The 20,308-nt window shown below is 41.0% G+C and overlaps 1 protein-coding gene across 3 annotated transcripts in view; it reads right to left on the bottom strand.

Annotated features, from left to right (window-relative positions):
- The window catches only part of col16a1 (collagen, type XVI, alpha 1), a 78,770-nt gene that overhangs the window by 15,064 nt on the left and 43,398 nt on the right, over positions 1-20,308 (bottom strand). For 2 of the 3 annotated variants that reach the window (XM_012918235.5, XM_004547810.6), the window contains 35 exons: positions 19,081-19,119; positions 18,902-18,964; positions 17,992-18,036; positions 17,808-17,903; positions 17,477-17,515; positions 16,640-16,684; positions 16,479-16,514; positions 16,259-16,381; positions 15,528-15,563; positions 15,088-15,123; positions 14,741-14,866; positions 14,453-14,497; positions 14,037-14,072; positions 13,897-13,950; positions 12,863-12,913; positions 12,633-12,776; positions 11,575-11,610; positions 10,586-10,693; positions 10,148-10,270; positions 9,994-10,047; positions 9,867-9,908; positions 9,458-9,493; positions 9,319-9,372; positions 9,154-9,222; positions 9,008-9,061; positions 8,562-8,588; positions 7,504-7,557; positions 7,147-7,191; positions 6,897-6,968; positions 6,066-6,119; positions 1,250-1,300; positions 1,039-1,158; positions 801-842; positions 645-716; positions 492-536 (listed from right to left, as the gene is read on the bottom strand). In XM_012918235.5, the coding sequence (XP_012773689.1) occupies positions 492-536; positions 645-716; positions 801-842; positions 1,039-1,158; positions 1,250-1,300; positions 6,066-6,119; positions 6,897-6,968; positions 7,147-7,191; positions 7,504-7,557; positions 8,562-8,588; positions 9,008-9,061; positions 9,154-9,222; positions 9,319-9,372; positions 9,458-9,493; positions 9,867-9,908; positions 9,994-10,047; positions 10,148-10,270; positions 10,586-10,693; positions 11,575-11,610; positions 12,633-12,776; positions 12,863-12,913; positions 13,897-13,950; positions 14,037-14,072; positions 14,453-14,497; positions 14,741-14,866; positions 15,088-15,123; positions 15,528-15,563; positions 16,259-16,381; positions 16,479-16,514; positions 16,640-16,684; positions 17,477-17,515; positions 17,808-17,903; positions 17,992-18,036; positions 18,902-18,964; positions 19,081-19,119 (2,172 nt within the window). The remainder of the gene's footprint in view (positions 1-491; positions 537-644; positions 717-800; positions 843-1,038; positions 1,159-1,249; positions 1,301-6,065; positions 6,120-6,896; positions 6,969-7,146; positions 7,192-7,503; positions 7,558-8,561; positions 8,589-9,007; positions 9,062-9,153; positions 9,223-9,318; positions 9,373-9,457; positions 9,494-9,866; positions 9,909-9,993; positions 10,048-10,147; positions 10,271-10,585; positions 10,694-11,574; positions 11,611-12,632; positions 12,777-12,862; positions 12,914-13,896; positions 13,951-14,036; positions 14,073-14,452; positions 14,498-14,740; positions 14,867-15,087; positions 15,124-15,527; positions 15,564-16,258; positions 16,382-16,478; positions 16,515-16,639; positions 16,685-17,476; positions 17,516-17,807; positions 17,904-17,991; positions 18,037-18,901; positions 18,965-19,080; positions 19,120-20,308) is intronic. The other variant, XM_012918236.5, reaches the window with a different exon arrangement.

Genomic DNA, 20,308 nt, shown 5'->3' with positions numbered 1-20,308 from the left:
TGGGGCCAGCAGGGGGCTCTGTGATTTCATGGAAAGTGGAAGGAATAAACCTCCACCAAGTCACTTCAATTGCAAGCTTTGAGACAAAAACCCAACGGTGCTGTCCTACAATAATCATAACAAGAAAAAAGGGGAAAAAAAAGATTTTTTTCCCCACTCACAGAAGTACCAGCAAACTAATGTAAGGCAGTGATTAAAATGCACTTTATAGTTTTTGAACATTTTTCTGTTGATAACAGATTTTTCAGAGTGGTAAGTTGGAGAAAGATGTCATCAAAGTAGTGGAAAACTTTTTCTTAGTATCTTAAAATGGGAGATGCAGGCTCATACATATGAAAGATTAAGATTCCAGAGTAAGAGCCCACTGTTACAGCTTCCTAGTGTTATGATTTTTATTAAAGAAAACCAGCCAGAACACAGTAGGTTCACCCTGCTGCAAATCAACTTCTGATGAAGCTGAACTAAAGCTGAAATGTAGCTAAAACTCTTACCATGTTTCCGGGCATTCCCGCTTGGCCTCTTTCTCCGGATGGACCCTGAAGTAAACATGAAGAATAAAGATCTCTGTAAAGTAATTTGCATATACATACTACAACAAAAACATAAGAAAATGATATTATGCACATGAAGACACTCTGACTCACTGGATCTCCTTTTGTTCCCGGTGATCCAGGCATTCCTGGGATTCCAGGTGTTCCCACACAAGGCTGATCGCCCTGTGAGATGAAGAAATAAAATACCAGGAAGTGAGCACGCAAGTCTCTGTCATTGTAAACACACAGGCACTGACTTCAACTAACCCTTGGTTGTGTTGCCTGCTCCGTCTGCAGTCTCTCCAAACACTGCAAGCAGACAGGGCGACAGCTTATCAGACCAATGCCTTACTGTCACACTGAGAGCCAACCACATTAAGCCATGCACAGTAGAATTTAATGCAAAACGCCATTGCCATTTTGCATTTAGCAAACATATTGCAGCTGGTCTATTATTTCCTATGATTCTGAATCTGGAGAATCACAGAGTACATGCGAGCCTCACCAAGTCACAGCTGTCCAAGGGAGTTACGCCAGGCCTGCCCTGGTCTCCCTTTTCTCCCTTGGCACCAACCATCCCCGGCACCCCTGGCAACCCTTGGGAACATCCCCCTTCGCAGTCATCCTGTGTCACACACAATGAAACAAGCACACATGTGTATACCCAAACACGCCGTGCCATTCCCATTGCATGAAAGTTTTAATGATAAACTTACATCCTGACTTCCCGGGGAGTCTCGAGGCAGTTGGTTTGGTCCGATGTAAGGCTGCAGAATAGGCATGGAGATGGAAATTCCATGAATGTGATTTTAAACATTAAACTTAAAAATGACCACTCACATTACAGCCACCGACTCTGCTCTGGCTTATTTGAGAGAAAACAAAAATACTTTATGTTCTCCAAGCACAGTTCAAGGACAATGTTGTAACTAAGCCAAGTTACTTTAACAATTAAATAATGTCATAATACCATTATTTCTTAATAATGCAAGAGTACAATGCAAAATCCCTTTGGTAAGGTATAGTAACATTTATCGTATAGACAGTCTGTACAATGACTGTCTATTGTTTAGATGTTTATTGTACAGACTTGTACTAGAAATTGAACGCAGTAGCCTGGTACCAGTTGAGTATCGCATTTTAATTCTGCCAGAAAAAACAGACCCACATAGGAGGGTCATTCTCATACAAAAAAAAAAAATTGGTTTGTCAAAGTAAGAAAGTTGCAAACATTTACTAAAAATGTCTAAGCTGGCAGATCGCAGTTAGGCAAGTCAACATTTTGCTGCGGTAAAGGTTTAGCTTAAGACACAAACTTTCCGGTGGCAACTGTGTCTGCTAGCCGACCAAACATAGTCTTGTTGTCACTGTCATTTTCTAGTATTTGTCTTGCTATTTTGCTGAACAAATACGATTTCACAGAGTTGTTGAAATTCCACACTTGATGGGGTACACTTCACTTTATCACCGAGGGCTGCTTTATCACCCAAAGCTGCAGAAACCTGGTACAAACTGTCACAACCTTTGCAAGCAATATGTCTGTGTATGACTATCTCATTCCGCAAAATGTCACAACAAAACAAATTACCGAGGCTCCAGAACTGAAGGCATTTCAAGCGAGAGACACATCCAAGCTGAGAACTAAATTTTTGTTCCTATCACAGTACGTGAGCTCAATCATTGCATTCTATAAACTCCAATGGGGGGGTTGGAGCCTTGGAGAGCTTTTTGCTGGGCAAGAGATGGGGGTACGCCCTGGACAGGTCACTTTAGAACATGCTTGTTTTTGGACTGTGGAAGAAAGCCGGGATGAAGCCGGGATGCAATATTAAAAAAGAGACACCGAGAGAGAGAACAAAAACTCATTTTTTTCTTTCTATTAAATCAAGTCCAAAAGAGAAAAACTTCAAACTCAGAGAGATAAACAAATGCCACAACAGAGTGACAATCTCCAGTTATTATAAATCCTGAAACACAACTGCTCATTACACACACCCATCGCATCTACTGTGAAAGGCGGTCAGCACCCTATCAAAGCAGTGGGACCCTTTCCACTGAGTGAGTCTGTCAATAGCACCTGGCCTGGTTTCAAAGTCATTACAAACCCATTTGACATTGTTCAAACTGGAGCTAATAGCTGTGAAGGCTATTTTATGCCGCACGCTATTGGTGATTATTTGAGCTAAAACGAGGCCTCGTGCATTAACAGGCTCGCTCAAAAGAAAGTTCTCTATAATTTTTGCATGTATAATTTTACGTCAGTTATAGGAATAATGTTTACTTCTGCCACGCTGCAAAGGCATGTGCCAAATTGCAAATTTGGACAAATGTGTTGTGCAAAGGTGAGCGCGTGGAGGACAGAGTTCAAACTTTTCCACTGGAGGCTTATGCTACAACTCTTCCCTCCCCGATTTCCAAGCAGACTGTGACTGCGTGTACGCACAGACGGTGCTTTATGTGCTCGTACTCAACACTTGTCTGCAGTTTCTATAAGATCTTTTTTTTTAAAAAGTAGGAAATTTGTTTTCTTCACTGAACTACTTGTTGAAATACTGCATTGAAGGTTAAGTTGCCCTTGAGAGCTGGCTGGAGATCATCATCGATGTTCCTAAAATTAAATTAAGTTATAAACAGACTTGAAAGAAAGCAATACTGACAGCATATGCAGAAGAATCAGAAAGCACAGATTAGTTCGCAACACCTTATTTCACCACTTTGTCTTTGTCCTTGCACTTACTGTCATGAGAAAAGAAATTACCTTCAGAGATTTTCAAACACACCTGAGGCTAGAAAAGGAACAGCCTAGCACTCAGTCAGTCATCTTGAAGCATGCAGGCATACACAGTGGGGGAAATAATTATTTCATCCCCTGCTGCATTTATATTTGCTCGCTTACAAAGAAATGAACAGTCTCTTATTCTTGTGGTAGTTTCATTTTCATGGAGACAGACGGAATATAAACCAAAAATCCAGAAAATGAAATAAGTATTTGATCCCCAACAACCCAGTCACAATTCTGGCTCCCACAGATCGATTGTAGATTACAATCAATCAATCAATCAGCCAATCAGTTACAGAGACTCCAGCTTTCAGCATATTATATTTATAAAGTACACACTTCAGCTTAAACTTGTTCTCAACGCAGACAAAACAAAGCTCATGTTGTTTTCTAAATCAAGGAGACGAGCCCAAACAATCCCATCAGTAACCACTCTTGAAGGTAATAAAATAGAGTTGGTTCACACCTATAAATATCTGGGAATCTTAATTGATGACTCGTTTACCTTCAAACCACATGTAGAGAATCTTGTGAAAAACCTGAAGTTAAAACTGAGATTTTATTTTCAAAATAAGTTGTGTTTCTCTTTTAATACAAAGAAGCGGCTTGTTGCTGCAACATTCTTGCCTGTGCTGGATTATGGTGATATTCTATATATGAATGCTTCTGCTCAATGTCTTCGAATGGTTGATTCTGTGTATCATGCTTCTCTGAGGTTCATCACTAACTGTAAATTTCAGACTCACCACTGTGAGTTATACTCTCAGGTAGGACGGCCTGCTTTGGTAAGTCGGAGGAACTCTCATTTATACAGTTTTATATATAAGGCGATACTTGGGTTGCTGCCTTCTTATCTATGTTCCCTGCTTGTAATGAAACATGCTGGTCGGTATTCTCTTCATCCGCATGGCTACTTGTTGCTTTCTGTTCCATTTGCCCGAACTGAACTTGGTAAAAGAGCTTTTGTCCATTTAGCACCCTTGGCCTGGAACAAACTGCAGAAGGAATGGAAAATGACTGAATTCATTTCATTAAGTGCTTTTAAATCTAAACTACGAATCCTTGAGCCCAGTCCATAACATGTAACTGTTTCAATTAGATTGATTGTCATTTTAACTGACTTTTTTATTTTTATTTGAATTTTATTTTTTATTTTATTTGTATTCTTTCACTTATTGTTGCATGTGTGTTGTTGCTGCCTGTGTTTGAGTAAGTTCTGTAACTGTGAGACATCTGCTGCTGCCTATCTTGGCCAGGTCTCCCTTGAAAAAGAGGTTTTTAATCTCAATGGGATCTTCCTGGTTAAATAAAGGTTAATAAATAAATAAATAAATAAATAAATAAATAATACACCTGTCCATAAAATCAATGTCACCTGTTTCATTTACAATTCTTCATAAATAGAAGAAATATAAAATAACTGTCAATAGCCCTGGGTCTAGAGCTCCTTGGGGTGTGGATGGTCATGAGAAAGGTGGTGGATCATTCCAAAACTACACGGGAGGAGCATATTAGTAATCTGAATCCAGATGGGACCACAGTGACCAAGAACACCGTTTAGTAACACACTTTGCTGTAATGGACTGAAATCTTGAAGCACAAGCACAAGTCTTCCCTCAAGCAGAACACTGAAGATGGGTCTTCTACCATCACAATGACCCAAAACAAACCACAGAAGCAACAAAGAAGTGGCTAAAGAAGAAGCAGGTTAAGGTCATGGAAGCCTAGACAGTCTCCAGACCTCAGTGCTAGAGAAATTCTGTGGAGGGAGCTGAAGCTTCAAGTTACCAAACAGCAGCCAAGAAACTTTAAGGATTTTGAGGGTCTCCATAAAGAGGAGTGGACCAAAAAACACCTGGTGACCAACTACAAGAAATGTCTTTGGTCTTCCTTGGGGATCGAATACTTATTTCATTCAGTGACATGCAAATCAATGTATAACTTTTATTTAATGTGTTTTTATGGATTTTCCGTTTATATTCCGTCTCTCCAGTAAAATGAAACTAGCAAAAAATTACAAAATTATAATTCCTTTGTAAGTGAGCAACTTCTTTAGGGGTGGCTGTAGCTCAGGAGGTAGAGCAGGTCACCTACTGATCGGAAGGTTGATGGTTCAATCCTTGGCTCCTCCAGTTTGCATGTCAAGTATCCTTGGGCAAGATACTAACCCCAAGTTGCTCTCCATCAGAGTGTGAATGTAGTTAGATAACACTAAGTATAGATAAAGTGCTTGTGAGAATGGGTGAATGTGGCATGTTGTATAGAGCGCCTCGAGTACTCCGAGAGAGTAGAAAAGCGCTATATAAGCATCAGTCCATTTACTTGTGAATTCAGCAAGTGCTCAAATAATTATTTTCTCCACTTTGTACTGTACGAGCCAGATACCTACATGCCACCTTTTAATTTTGTCCAACAAAAAAACAAACTTCCTTCCTCTCGCATCAGCGGTTTCAAATTAAAAGCAGAAAAGCAGGATTTGTGCTTCAAATACAGAATTTAACAAAAGTAAACACAGCACATTTTGGGGCAGAGTATATAAACCACTTTAATCATGATGTAATAAAGTTTGTGAAAAACTAAATGTTTAGAAAATAAACTCATGAGTCTTCCCTTCTTGGGAATATCTTATATATAATTCCACTTCCTGCCATATGTATTTATTTCGTGCTTTTGCATCATTTATACACAAGGCCCCAGATCTCAAATCAGCAGATAAGAGCCGCCTCTCCTCCTTTTTCTCTATTATTACTTACGATGTTTCCAGGCAAACCCGGTTTCCCCGGTAGCCCGTCGTTTCCAGGGATACCCTGAAAGAAGGAACTGAGGTTGAACTAGTTTGTTGCCAATCGAGGGCTAGCCACTCCCATCGGCACCAATGGTAAAGGCAGAGTCAAAGGGGCAGTGCCAAAATGACGAAACCTCTTCCCTCTCCGGCCATGTCTTATGAAACTTGGAAAAAAAAAATCTCGGAACACTACTGAATTTAAAAAAACAAAAAACAAATGCACTCTTTTCAAAGACATGATATCTCCAACCCAGTCACTTCTAGAGTTTCTTACGCCTTTGACTCTTGCAGCACAGATCAGAGCATCACTTTATTTGAAGGTCTGTTTAAATGAAAAAAAAAGAAAAAACTTCTCAAATGAGCCAAATTCATACTTTGAGTAAGCTTTACATAATTTGGTGTATTTAAAGCCAGACCTTCAAATAACTGTTCATGTCTTGACTGACATTCAGAAAGCTTGCTCAGTTGCTTCCCACATGGGTTAAAGCTCGAAGCACCAGATGGGTTAGTGCGTTTTTGAAGTTTAAACTTGATTTGATCCTTAACCTGCTTGTGTCCAAGCTACTGCACACATACTTTATATAATGACAGTTCATTTCCTACATGCATAATATGGATTTAATTCACCCATGAAAATGCAAAGCACGTTAAAGCCTTATTTATGAACCCAAATTGCCCAAGCTCAAAGCCTACATAAGTAGCTTCTTTTTTTCAATTCAGCATAATGAAGCAGCTTCTGAATTGAAGCAAAGACATAACCCCTCCCCCCTGACCATCCTACTTGCACTCTCGCTTATACCTGAGGTCCTTGGCTTCCAATAACTCCCTGAGGCCCAGGGGGTCCAGGTGGGCCAGGAGGTCCTGGGGGACCCTGCAACATATGAAGGGAGGACCACAAATTATTACATTATAGTCTGACAGTGAAACCCCCCAAAAAAGGAGACGAGCGCTGCGATTTTCCAAACAAAGTTTGCAAGGTAACAACAGACACACAGCGTTCACACAAAGCCTAAGCTGTCATACAGGACGGCTCGGCTGACAGATCAGACCTGAGGCCCGGGCTGCCACGTGTTTATTGGAGTTCCTGGAGCTCCCTGCAAGGCAAGAATAGTCAAAATCAGAGATGCACCTTTGCTCGCAGGATATACAGAAAGCACACAGTGTGATGTTAAGAATTACACAACAAATGTCAAACTACAGAAAACTGTGGAAGAGCAAAAAAAAAAGAGAGAAAAATAAATTTAAAAAAAAACTCAGCAGTTTCTTTTTTCTCAACATGTTACCTTTGGACTCGCACCAAATCATCCGACCTGTGCTCTTAAAACATACACTGAGCAGCAATGCTCTCTCTACTTTAGATGAATTTGCCTGTCCACGTGTAGCGATTCCAGCATGGGTGTACTTACAGGTCCGCCTACGCCCGTGTGCGGCATTAGGCAGCCGCACTCTCCAGGTTCACCCTGAAATATACATAAAAAAGACCCCAAAAAGCAGATCTTTAAAAAAAGAATCAAACAGTAAAGTGAAACTGGGCACGATTTTAAGCACAGGCTGCAAAAACGAGCCCTCATTCAAGATTAAAACTGCTCTTGTTACAGGAAGAAAGCCAGAACTCTTTCAGCTTTCGTGGCACTTTTGTTCCGTTTTGTTAAATCTTGATGTGTTACAAAGACACTTGTAACTGGCAGGGATTTAAAGTTGCTGTTTTTTTTTTTATTATTCATACTGTGTCAGGAATATGAAGTGCAGCAATACACAAAACTGCCCAAAAAGCTTTAACTTTTGCATATATACAATGAACATGCAATTGTACAATTACACAAATACAGCTAACATAAGAGGAAACCACATAATATCTCTTCATATGCATCTGTTCTCACTATAGTCCAACCAAAATCATTTTTTTCAGAGTATGCATGAGCCACAGAGTCTTAATAAATCCACAGAATAAAGGCTAAGTTACCACTTGCACATTTTTTCTGTTTTCGGATTTTTTTTCCAACTTCTTATTCTTTCTTAACTTTATTCTTCTTTTCACCTCAGCCCTCACAAACAACTCTGCCCCCACATCGTATACCCCTCCCGACCCTTAAACTCTGCCTCTGCCACGTCTTCATCTCTCCCACCCGCTCGGTGACAGTCTGGACCAGTGGCTCTGATGAATTCAGTAATTAATAGTCTCGCACACGCTCTCTCTTAAGGCCCCCAAAACTCCTCTTGTCTGCCAGCAACAGTACACTTGTCACCTCCACTGCTACTCTATATGTGCCCTGAGGCCGGTGCGTGCACGTACATGTGTGTGTGTGTGTGTGTATGTGTGTGTGTGTGTGTGTGAGACAAGGGATTGGGCAAGGCTGGTGTGGTAGTGGGGTGTTGAGCCATCTCTTGTGATTACCATCTGTTCCACCCTCTTTATATTAAAACCCCTCCAGTTTCCTTCATCCAAGCAAAACGGTAGACTTACCTTGTCCCCTTTAGCTCCATCAAGCCCCTGCAAGAGTAGGAGACAGAGCAAACACACACACACAGACACACACACACACGAACAGACACACACACACACGCACACACAAAGACAAACACTTAGTTACTCTTGCTTTGTTGTTTCAGAAGAAAGCTCACGGGGCAGTGAGCTGAGAGCAGATCAGGGGACGGAGGATGAGATGGGAGCAGACATCGCCTCTGTTATGGATCGAGGCAGACATCCTTGGTTACAAATGATGCCTAAATCAAGGACAATTCCCAAAGAAGCTCAAAGAAAATCAAAAGTCTGAAAAGACGCTAACGCACGGGCGACAACTCGAGTTTGCCACTTGAATTTCTCTGACAACTCTCTGAATTGCAGATTCATAAGTAACAAAAACATGTGAAAAACATGTGATTGAAACAGACTTTAAATGAACAACTCACAGGTCTTCCATCAGCTCCCGGCAGTCCCGTGGAGCCGCGGGCTCCATCTCTACCCTGTGGGTCAAAAAAGGAAATAGGAGAGGGTGTTTGAAAACATATAAGCATTACATCATATGGAGAGGCAGAAAGACATATTTACGTCATACCGGGGGGCCTGTTACTCCAACGCCCAGGGGACCAGGTGGTCCAGGAAACCCAGAGTCACCTTTGAAGCCCTGCGAACAGTAAAAACCCAACACATAAGTTTAAAGAGGGTTCATGTAACTGTACAAAGGCAATTTAGAGTTTAAGTCACTTGTTTTTTCTGCTACCTTCTCCCCTGCAGGGCCAGCAGGCCCAGGTAATCCTCTGGCACCAGCAGGTCCCTGTACAAAAAGCAGAGATTAGACTAAAGTCTACGTATGCAGTGTAAAGAAATAACAAAGCACTTTAAAAATAGGAGAAGCCTACTACAAGTCCTGGGAGTCCTCTTGGTCCCTCTTCACCCTATGATGGAAACACAAACAACAACAACAAAAAAAAAGAATCTGAAGGTTAACGAAGTCTGGGGAGAAAAGAGCAAAGATATGGACAAAGACTGACAAATCAATGAGCTGTTATTCCGCGAGAGGTCAAAGGATTTGAGAGAGAAGAAACTCCCAAATTACTTTATGGTGGTTATTTACAACTCCACTGTCAGACCTGCGAGACCGTAAAACTCTAATCGCTGATGTCATGGGGGAATTTGGTGCAGTGAGATTAAAACAGCATCCACCTAGGAGCTGCGTGAGTGTTGTGTCTAACAGCTGTTTCAAATGTCAACATCAAACTTGATCCAGATGGTTTCTTTTTTTTTTCCCTCAGGAGACGTCAGCCTTACTTGTGGTCCTGGAAGGCCAATTCCTGGGACTCCGACTTCTCCCTATAGACGACAAAATACATTGACAGTGAATCAGTCATCCATATTTATTTATAAACATGATAATATAATAAATGGGAATTCACACCTTGATTCCTTTGGGACCGACGGGGCCCTGCACACCAGGCAAACCTGGCTTTCCCTGAAATGACAAAAAAACCCCAAAAAAAACCAAGCTCATCATGTGCAATTCTCACAGCACAGAACTTAAAGTATATCCACTTATAAACAAGTGCCTTTACATTTTTGCCAGACTTTCCTTCTCCTGGGGGGCCGGGGTCTCCTTTCTCTCCTTTGGGGCCTGGCACAGCTACACCGTCACCCACAACAGCACCAGCAGAAGGGCAGCTGGTACACGCATCCCCCTGTAAAAAATAAACAAATAAAATAATAAAATAAAAGCAAATCAGCAAATCCAAAATCACAATCCAAGTAGCTCAGGACGAATCAAACTTCATTCCAACTTCTGTGTCTCCATTTAGCTAATCAGCATCAATTCTAACTCCTATTTCCTAATATGTAATAGATGCAATAGATGCTCTCAATGGATGGAGAGACAAATCTAAGTCCATTTAAAAAAAACAAATTAGATCTCTAAGGTACAGAGACACGACTGACACATTTTATACTGGCACTGGCATCAGAGGATGGAAGGTAAAGGTCCAGGAATGCTAAACTACCTTTTCTCCCTTCAAGCCCCGTTGGCCATCCCGACCATGGTCTCCAGGCAGTCCTGGGGCTCCAGTAGCTCCATCTAATCCATTCTCTCCTCGATCTCCTTGCTCACCCTGGTTAAATTGAAATGCATTGTTAAAAGGAGAGGCAGTGACCTGTATTTAGTGTGCACAATGCTCAAAATGAATTCTAGGCAGGCTTCTTTTTTTTTCCACCAAGAACAACTAAAAGACTGTGAGTGATGCAACCTTTCTGATGGTTTCATGCTATGATACTTATTGACAGCTGGCTGCAGCATGAATTGTATCATCAAAGGTAGTGGAGAAGAAGATTTCTAGTGAGCAAACACAGACGTGAATAATGCATGATATTAATTAAAAAGGTTTTGCGATCTTATGAGAAAGAAAATGTACACGTATGGTGGATGCCACCAATACCCACAATGCAGTTTTACACTAATTGGAAACCTTTGAGTATTTACAAGGCAGCTCCACAGGGTAGCTAAGAATTCCCTCCCCAACATCAACCAGGCCAGTATTTTTGTCTGATCTATGTTTATGTGGGAAAAAAAAATCAATCTCAGTATTCCAGTAACTATCTTCCTTCACTTTGAAGTTGAAGCAGAGTGATTCCTGTGGATGACTTTCAAGGTAATTTAAGGCAGCTTGGCTCTGTTATTGGGAGATTTATTTCTCGGTTTTATAGGCAAAGTGATGCGAATGTTCCAGCACATGGATTCTGTGATCTAAAATAAGCACAATATTTAATACGCGGCGTGGGATTCCTCCAGACATCCTCGGCCTGTGCTTATGTGAGAACGCCTGGCTGCCTCTAAAGGCCACCAAAAACTCCAAATAGTCTCATTTTGTCAGCATACTGCTTTGGTTATGTGGGCACTGGGTAAATGTCACAGAATGGTTGTAGATTTCATATGTGGGGTTTAATTTCTTAACTTACTAGGTCAAACCATAGGAGACATTACTGAGTAATTTACCTTTTCTCCTTTGGCACCAGGCAGCCCTGATGGGCCCTGTAAAGTAAAAAAAAAAAAAAGAGGATGTAAAAATGTAAAAAAAAATGCATGCACACAGGTAGAAACACAAACATGCACGTGCACTTTCAAAACACATGTGCAGTCATCTGCAAATACTGTGGGAGCCTCTATCCATTCAGATAAAATAAAAACTGTTGACACAGAGCTAACCACAGAAGCAAACAGCATGTAATTGGGGGGATGACACAAGCCAAAAGAGATTTATTATACTTAGTAGCACTTCTGTGGTAAGAGGAGATTTGCTGTATAGCCGATTTGTACAATAAGTATTATGGGTTGACGCACCCTTGAGGCACAATCTTTCAGTACCTTAAAAGTCTCACTCATCAAGATAATGCTTAATCCTTTTTACTCTGCAAGGATCGGAAAGAAGCTGCATTGGTTTTTTGGAATTTGCATAATGCGATTTGAGTTACTAATTCTGATGAAGATCACTTATGGAAGTAATGGTGTGTGCAGTGCTGTTTCCATTTTTGTTTGTTCTTGGGTTTGGTTGCAAGCTATGTCACTGTTACATGCTAATTTAGCCAAGTGGCATTGTTTCTTTTTAAGGATTTATAGAGGTTTCGTTCTGTTAAAAGGGAGTTTTTCTGTCCCACTGTCACCAAGTTCTTGCTCATAAGGGGGTCATCTGATTGTTGGGTTTTCTCTGTCGGGGCTTTACCTTAAAAATATAAAGCACCCTGAAGCAACTGCTGTTGTGATTTGCCACTATATAAATAAATATTTTATTCCTTCTTTCATACCGTTGTGCTCTCTACAAGCAAAGCCAAGAAGGTCTTAAAAGGTGCTACCCTGTCATTAGCACTTCCATCTACATGTTTCTTTGAGATACAGTTATTTTAGCAGCAATACAGTAAAATACGCTGCACTAATTTGCATTAATTTTTTCCTAACTGAAAAGAAGACAACCATACATGAACATATTAGAATAATCTAAGGTGAAGCTGTTTTTGGATTCCAAAAAGATGCTTCGAATCAGTGTGATGGATACGCACCTGTTTGCCTTCAGCCCCAAGACCTGGAGGTCCTGGTGGCCCCTGAGGGCCTGGTTCACCTTGACTGCCTTTTGCTCCCACTGGCATTTTGATATTAGCAGGTATCCGGCCAACCTCTGATGATTCACACACACCACACTCGCCCTAGGGAAAGCAAGGGAGTCAACAAGATGAGTTTGCATAATAAAAATATTAAAGGATACAAAACCAACAAATACATCCGCACTTACCTTCTCACCCTTTTGGCCCGGAGAACTAACACCAGGCTGCCCTTGTTCTCCCTTAGAATGTATAAACGTAAAAATTTAAAAACCTTGGAATAACATAACATATAAAACACTCAGTAGTAAGAAATGGAGAGGATTTCGGAGTGAAGAACCTCTAGCTGAAAACAATACCACTTGTTAAAGTAGAACTTGAGATATTTTTTATGAGATACAAAGCTTGGAAGGTAGACTTGAAAGGTTTTTTGTCTCAGTAGGAGACATGGAATATAGTGTCGTTCTTCTTTTAATAGCATGCATGCTGACATTAACAAACTTGGATGGTGAACATAGAGAATGAAGATTCCATACTCTTATCTTGTGCCAGGAAACATTGGGAGTTTATATGCTAATGCTACTTTTAATCTAAATCGCTAACTTCTGCAGCTGTGATGTATTACATTTAACTCATGCTAAACATTCACAGGTTAGGGCACAGTTCTCGCTCATTAGATTGTGGGAAGTACATATTTATATTTAGTATATATTTTCATATTCTTGGCAGTTATTATCACCACTAGAGCTACAGTTTTCATGTCAATTTCATGTGCTATTTTAGCATGCTAGCAGGGGTACTGGGGTTTTAATTTAGCAAGATGAAAAGTGTGGTAATGTTGTGTTAGTGAGCCAAAAAGAGTACCAGGGTGTTACTTTGGTGAGCTTGAGAAAGTACAAACGTGTTAATGTGACGAGATAGAAAGGGTGCAAACGTGTTAATTCAACAAACTAAAAAGAGTACCAAGGTGTTACTTAAGAGAGCTAGGAAAAGCACCAAAGTGGTACACATAGACAGGAGAAAACAATCTTCTAATCTTCTGAGGTGGAAAGATTAAGCCAATGCAGAAGAGTCTATACTTTCTGTATTAACCTCTGTAAACACTTTCCTGATGGGTTAATGGGCTCAGTCACTCACTTTGGATTATATTGAATAAAAAGATAAGTCTGGTTTTTAAATCTTGGCCATCAAAAGGGATCCAAAACCTTTTGACATATTTTCCTACCTTTTCACCTTTCTGTCCATCCTTGCCACTTGGTCCCCTTGATCCAGGTTTTCCCTGTCTCGTGGGCACATTTTATGATTTCAGTAAATCGGGATGTCATCCAAAAAATGATGTTTAAAAAGAACTGAATCTGAACTTACGGTCTTTCCATCAGCTCCTCTGCTGCCTGGATTACCCTGCAGTGGAGTGGAAGAAAAAAAAAAAAATCACAATCTAAATTTTAAGAATTAATAAAAATGGATGGGTCTTTTCAATTGGTAATTCACATTTGATAGTACAGACCCTACAGGCAGCCATCTAAAAAAATAAAAAATAAATAAGAAATAAAAAATTGGCTTTTGACTACCTAAGCTCTTCACTAATAAGTTTCCCACTGGGGAAAATCCCAATGGCAAACAGTCTGGGGCACTAAAATTAGTGCACTGCTGTGATTATCTTCCTCATGAAGTCTATTAAGAGCTTCACTCAGAAACCTACTGAGTGAGTTCCCTTTATGTAAGCCTTGTCTGCTATTGAGGTCACCTACACTGTTCATGTTTCTTTTTGTGCGACTTACCTGCTCTCCTCTAAGACCAGCCGGCCCTACATCTCCCGGCTGCCCCTGTGTAGGAGAAAAAGTGGACAATATATCATTTTAATTAAGGTACTTATCAATGCACACACATGCGAGCAAATATAGTAACAAAATCACCAATAGGAGTATAGTCAAACAACCCAATTATCCACTCAGTTGCTTCCCCTTAGTAGGTCCAAAGTCTTTTTTTGGTTGTTGTTTTTAACTTTGTGTGCAATTTGCTTCCTATTGATCACCAGAATCACATTAATCCCTCGTAAACAAGCTTACCCTCTCTCCTTTCTGCCCAATTCCAGCTTCTCCCTTCTCGCCTTTTTGCTGTTGGGTTTGGGTCATGACACCGGGGACAGAGTTAGAAAACTCTCCGAGAGTGGGGCACGCAGAACACGACTCTCCCTAAAACACACAGACGGAGCAGGGAAGTTCAGAGTGGGTCACAGACTGCCTTGAACGAATAATCAGAACAGACTCATTTGGTTCTTTGACCCGGTCAAACAAGTTGCCAGTCATGGAAAAAAAGAAATCACATTAATAAGGTTAGAAACATTCTGGTGCTGCAAGACTTGTGGAAACAGGTAACTGTTTAGCCTCAAACATAAAAAAGACACAGAGCTGACCTTTTCACCTTTGGTACCATCAGATCCTGGTTCTCCCTGCCAAAACATACAAAAAGACAACAGTCAAGAAGGCATATTAGACCGAGCGCATCCTGACAAGCAGGCTTGCTTTGTCATGTCATGTCTCAGCATGGCATTGGAAGCATTCTGGCTATAACAATTAGGCAGATATGGGAGTATGTCAGTCCTGCACATACATGCATTGGGAATCGACCCACTTAGATAGCCATGTGAAGGAGTGTTGAAAGTGTGTGCGCGCTGACTTTCGTCTGTACTGCTGGTTGGCTTGCTTCTGCTTTAGGAGGGAGTCGTCTACAGTGCTGATGTTAGCATATCTGAATGTGTAGGAATGCAGATGAATAGGCCACGCTTCCACAGAATATGAATGAACCATAAGCTGTAAATGCATGGGGGGGGGGGGGGGGGGGGGGGCTCAATACCTTCCGTCCTTCCTTGCCATCTGCACCTCGAAGACCCTGTTAAATACAGAGAAAAGGGAAGAGGTGGGAAGAACAGGAATTATCTAGAAGCAAGAATGTTAGTTCAACTTTGTGAGAGTAAGGTCATATCTCCCCCTCTCCCTCTCTGCTGCTCTACCTCGTTCTCCTTCTGCCCTAACCAGGTATGACAGATGGATACTGGCACTATTGGAAATCGTTGCACAGTGAATCTCATAAGGCTTGAGATTTATATTCTTTTTTCCCCCACCACAAATCATTCTCTATTTCACCTGCTGGGGTAAGTGGGAAGATGCGGAATGAACAGAAAGAGAAACACAATGCACAGGGTGCCGAGTCCTGACTCACTAGAGAAACAGAGAGACGAGTTAAGATTACGTTAAGAAAAAGCCCTTTGCCTTGGAGGATAAACTTTTGACAGCATATCACGCCTTCTCCCCTTGAGCTGCTGCAATACTGTGAGAATTACAAGGGCAAATAAAAGCTCAAGGTAGACATAAATGCCACACTTTCCCTCTGAATGATAAGAAAAATAAAAAAATATGCGTTATCAAAAAAAAAAAAAAAAAGTGTGCTCAAGGTTCAATTGTCAGCTACAACTCTGACCGTGTCTACAACTCCATAATAAAGAAATGTAGCAAGATCGTAAAAAAATGGCACACTTAACATTCCGGTCAGGCGCAGATGACATTCCGGTCAAGCGCGCTACTTACAGACGGTCCTCTCTCTCCTATCCCTGGTAATCCGGGCTCTCCTTTAGGGCCAGGTTTCCCTTGCAAAGCCACTTTGTTGCCTATGTCTGCAGGCAGCACTGGACACACTTCGCATGGGTCACCCTGAAGATTTAACGCAAGTTAGACGTACAATGTGATGATGAGAGAGAACTCAGACAAAATGCATATAGAGATTAAATATAGTGTTTACAAGATATACCTTCTCTCCTTTATATCCAGGTGGTCCTCTTGGACCCTTTGAAAACAGCACAATCTCATTCAAACACTGACATATCGGATCAAAGTTCAAATCATGTCCATAACCTGGAAGCCCATCCATACATTACAGAATACTAATCGATGTTTAAAAAAGTCTCTCACTGGTTCTCCAGGGAATCCATCTTCTCCAGAAGTTCCTTTATCGCCCTGTAAATACAACAGCTGTTTTACAGAAAGCTTTTTTTTTTTAGTAATAAGACATTTCTTTTTGCCTTTGCTGGTTCTTGATGTGCAAACAATCAACTAACAACTTGCAAGCAGGATTTGCAATAAGCATTTACACTGGGACAGGACCTTGAGTATCCTCAAAACCACTGCATTTACATTATTACGTTGCAAAAAACATTGCATTTTCAATTACTTTTCTGCTAACTAGCCTATTTAACGCCATGATACTTAGTCAGGTATCATGGTTTCAACCATTTCAGTTGTTTGTCCATTAATTTAAGCAAACTTTTATATCGCTTGCTTAAAAAGTCGCCATTTCAACTATCTGTATATTAACTTTCAACTGTTTCAACTGTTCATTTATTAATTAGGTAGATATGTCACACATTTTTGATATTTGTTCTTTTTAGTTAAACATTTATACCTTACTTTTAGCTAACTATTTGAACTATTTAGTTAGCTAACTAGTACTTATTTGTTTAGTTTTTTCAACAACTTTAAGTTACTCTCAGCTTTTCAAACTCCTTACTAACAATCCTCCTCCCTTCTTAACAAGTATCTTCTTAACAAATATATGCACATATCTTTTTCAAGTTAGTGAATGCTAATGCTAATGGTAATAGTAGCTGCAGTGGTACCTTCCGAGATACAAAGGCACTCGAGTGCCATGGCCTTGAATGCTTCATATATTATTAAAGCAAAAAGGACATCTTTATTATAATATGCCTAAGAGCATTATTATAACAATCATAAGTCAAAATGTAAGTTTACCTTTTCTCCTTTTGCACCGCTGGGTTCACCAGGAGGGCCCTGGGAAGGAAAAAAAGGAAATGAATCTTTTAAAATGCCATCCTAAGATGCTTTTAGACTTTAATCAGGAGCAATCTGATCAAAAGAAAGCATTCTGCCACATCCTGCCATGTATTTTTGAGAGCTGTGGCTAACCCCCCCACAAAGAAACACACACTTTGGTCAAATAGAAGCCATTTCTAAAATGAGGATGAGGACATTAAGATAATCAGTGCAAGGACATTGTCCAGTAATTGTGTATATCATTCTTCTGCTTTCTGTGACCAGTTCTTTAATTAAAAAGCGCACTCACTGGAGGACCTGGTTTTCCGACCCCTGGTAGGCCTGGAAGTCCCGGCCTTCCCGGCTCTCCTGCCAATCCTTCCGGACCTACCATACCAGGGACACCCTGGGAAACAATTTCAAAACATATCTATTAAATGCAAACTGGACTGCAAGAATGTGACAGGTTAATTGTAGACGTGATGCAGACAGACCTTCTGTCCCTTGGGGCCGACCACACAGACCGATCCCGCTCGACCCTGGGAAAAGGTGACAGACAAAAAAGGAGAATTGCCATCATCAGTGCCAACTCCAAATAATCAAACAAATTGTTAAAGACACTTGTTTTCCCCCATTTGTCTGATGTTCCTCGTCTGAGAAATAAGAAAAAAACGGGAGAAATGTAGAGACTGTAAGATGTATCGTCTTCAGTGGTGCATACGTAATATTTTCTCCTTGTCTGATTCAAGTCACATCAACAGCACATTCATATTCATAATGTCAGATGGATGGGAGACTTAAGAAAATCTATCCTCCACCAAATCCATCTGGCCACAACAAGCAATTAGCCCGGTGAACGTGAGTGTGAGTGCGCGCCTGACGCTGAAACCAGGGGAATATCTCAGAGCACACACATGTCGTAATTTGTTCCTCAAAACTTTTCATGCGTCTACAGGATCACTGCACTGAACAGGGAAGATTAAAAGGTTTAAGTCTTCCTGAATAGACGCCCGCCTGTGTGAGAGACGAACAGCACAGTCAATGAGGCAGCATTGATTGTGCAAGCTTTGTTGCTCTAGCCTAATCTAACAGGCATTAACAGGCCGACTTAACGCAATGGGAGAGAGAGAGGAGGGGGGAATAAATATCAATGGGCGCCTGAGCTTAAATAGTAATACCGTATGAGTTTACTGAATATCCGCTCCAGCTTGATAAAAGTGGCTGCATAAGTGGATGTGCGTGAATGAATTAGTATGTTTGTGAGTGTGCACTCATGTTTGTGCTATTGAAATGTAGATTGAAAGCTAAACTCTAAATTTCAAGCCTGAAAGGTACTTTGGTTGAATCTAACGCTCTAATTTGAAAGCAAAAAGAAGTAAAACCAACAAACACAAAAACACCTACATCCTTTCCTGGGGTGCCTGTCAGACCCTGTGGACCCCTCTCACCCTTCTGACCTTTGTCTCCCTGGAGAATCAGAGGGGGGTGAGGAATGAAAAAGCAAGAGGTTAGACTTTAATTAGATGATCATTAAAAAGTCATATCTTTATTATTCATCACCAAAAGTTTCTTAAGCTCTTCACCTTGTACCCAGCTGCTTCGCCCCAGTTGGCAGGGGTCGCCTGTGGAGAGAGTGAATGGAGACAAGGCCCAGATCAATGACCTGGCTCTAAAGAAACTCTAAACAGCCACACACACCACTGGAGCATAGCAAAACAACACAGTGACCAGTTGGCAACCGGTAAGGGCTACCAGCAGGGGCCATATGCCCCATTTGGACACACACAAACAAACAACTTGAGAAACAGGAGCACATTATAGAGCAGCAGTCCGAATGGCTTTACATGCTGCATATTAATCAGACGCAACTCATTGCTGAGAATCTAAATTTAATATAGAAACAGAGACCCCGGGGTTGGTTTCACAAAGCAAAGATGGATTTTGTGGATGGATTAGATCAAACTAATTCAAATTCTTCATCTGCTGCACAAAACACGTTAGACCTTGACTATCTTAAGCAGGAATGTGTTGTAATAAATATTGGATCAATTAAGACTTCTCAACAACAACATAAAAAAATAAAGTCCTGACTGAGTGATCACACCCAACCAAGTAACACAGATGGAACTAAGAAGAAAAAAAAATTGTGCTTTTTGAGAGATAATCAGTGGAAAATGTGACATCAGATCAGAATGAAACAGTCTACTTCCTGCCTAATCTCGTGAATTCATGATGTGATTTGCAGAGAAGGCACTGGCAACATATGTGTGAATAAATGTAAAAGTAGGGTTACTAGTGTTTATGTTTCTTAAACCTGAAATACACCCGGTTTTATTTTATTCTCTTCTGCCCTGTTGGGTGCTGCTGATAGTCTGAGTCTTAAGGTTTGCTAGCCTAAAGGTAGGCGGTCAAGTCAGTCTTTATGTTTGTGCAACGCTCTAACTTTCTTCATTCACATGTGGCCACGAATTGCGGCTAGTGACCGAAAGAGTGAGCCCACAAATGTCAAGAGTGAGAGACAAATGTCAGAAATTAGTTTCCTACGGGGGTTCCTGGCCTCAACCTCGGAGGAGGGGTGATCCTGGGGGGCTGCTCAAAATAGAGCCACTTCTCCTCTGCATTGAAAGGAACCGGTCCAGGTGGTTCAGGCATCTGGCCAGGATGCCGCCTGGATTTCAGGCATGACCACCCAGGAGGAAACCCCAGGGCAGACCTGGGACAAGATGGAGAGATTATGTCTTTCAGCTGGCTTGGTAATGCCTTTCTATATCTCTATGAGAGGTGGAGGCAGTGGCCGTGGAGAAGGGAGGT

Source organism: Maylandia zebra, linkage group LG22 (assembly GCF_041146795.1).
Source record: "Maylandia zebra isolate NMK-2024a linkage group LG22, Mzebra_GT3a, whole genome shotgun sequence".
Classification (NCBI taxonomy): domain Eukaryota; kingdom Metazoa; phylum Chordata; class Actinopteri; order Cichliformes; family Cichlidae; genus Maylandia; species Maylandia zebra.
The sequence above is the reverse complement of the archived record's forward strand: the minus strand, read 5'-3'. Positions and strand labels throughout refer to the sequence as shown.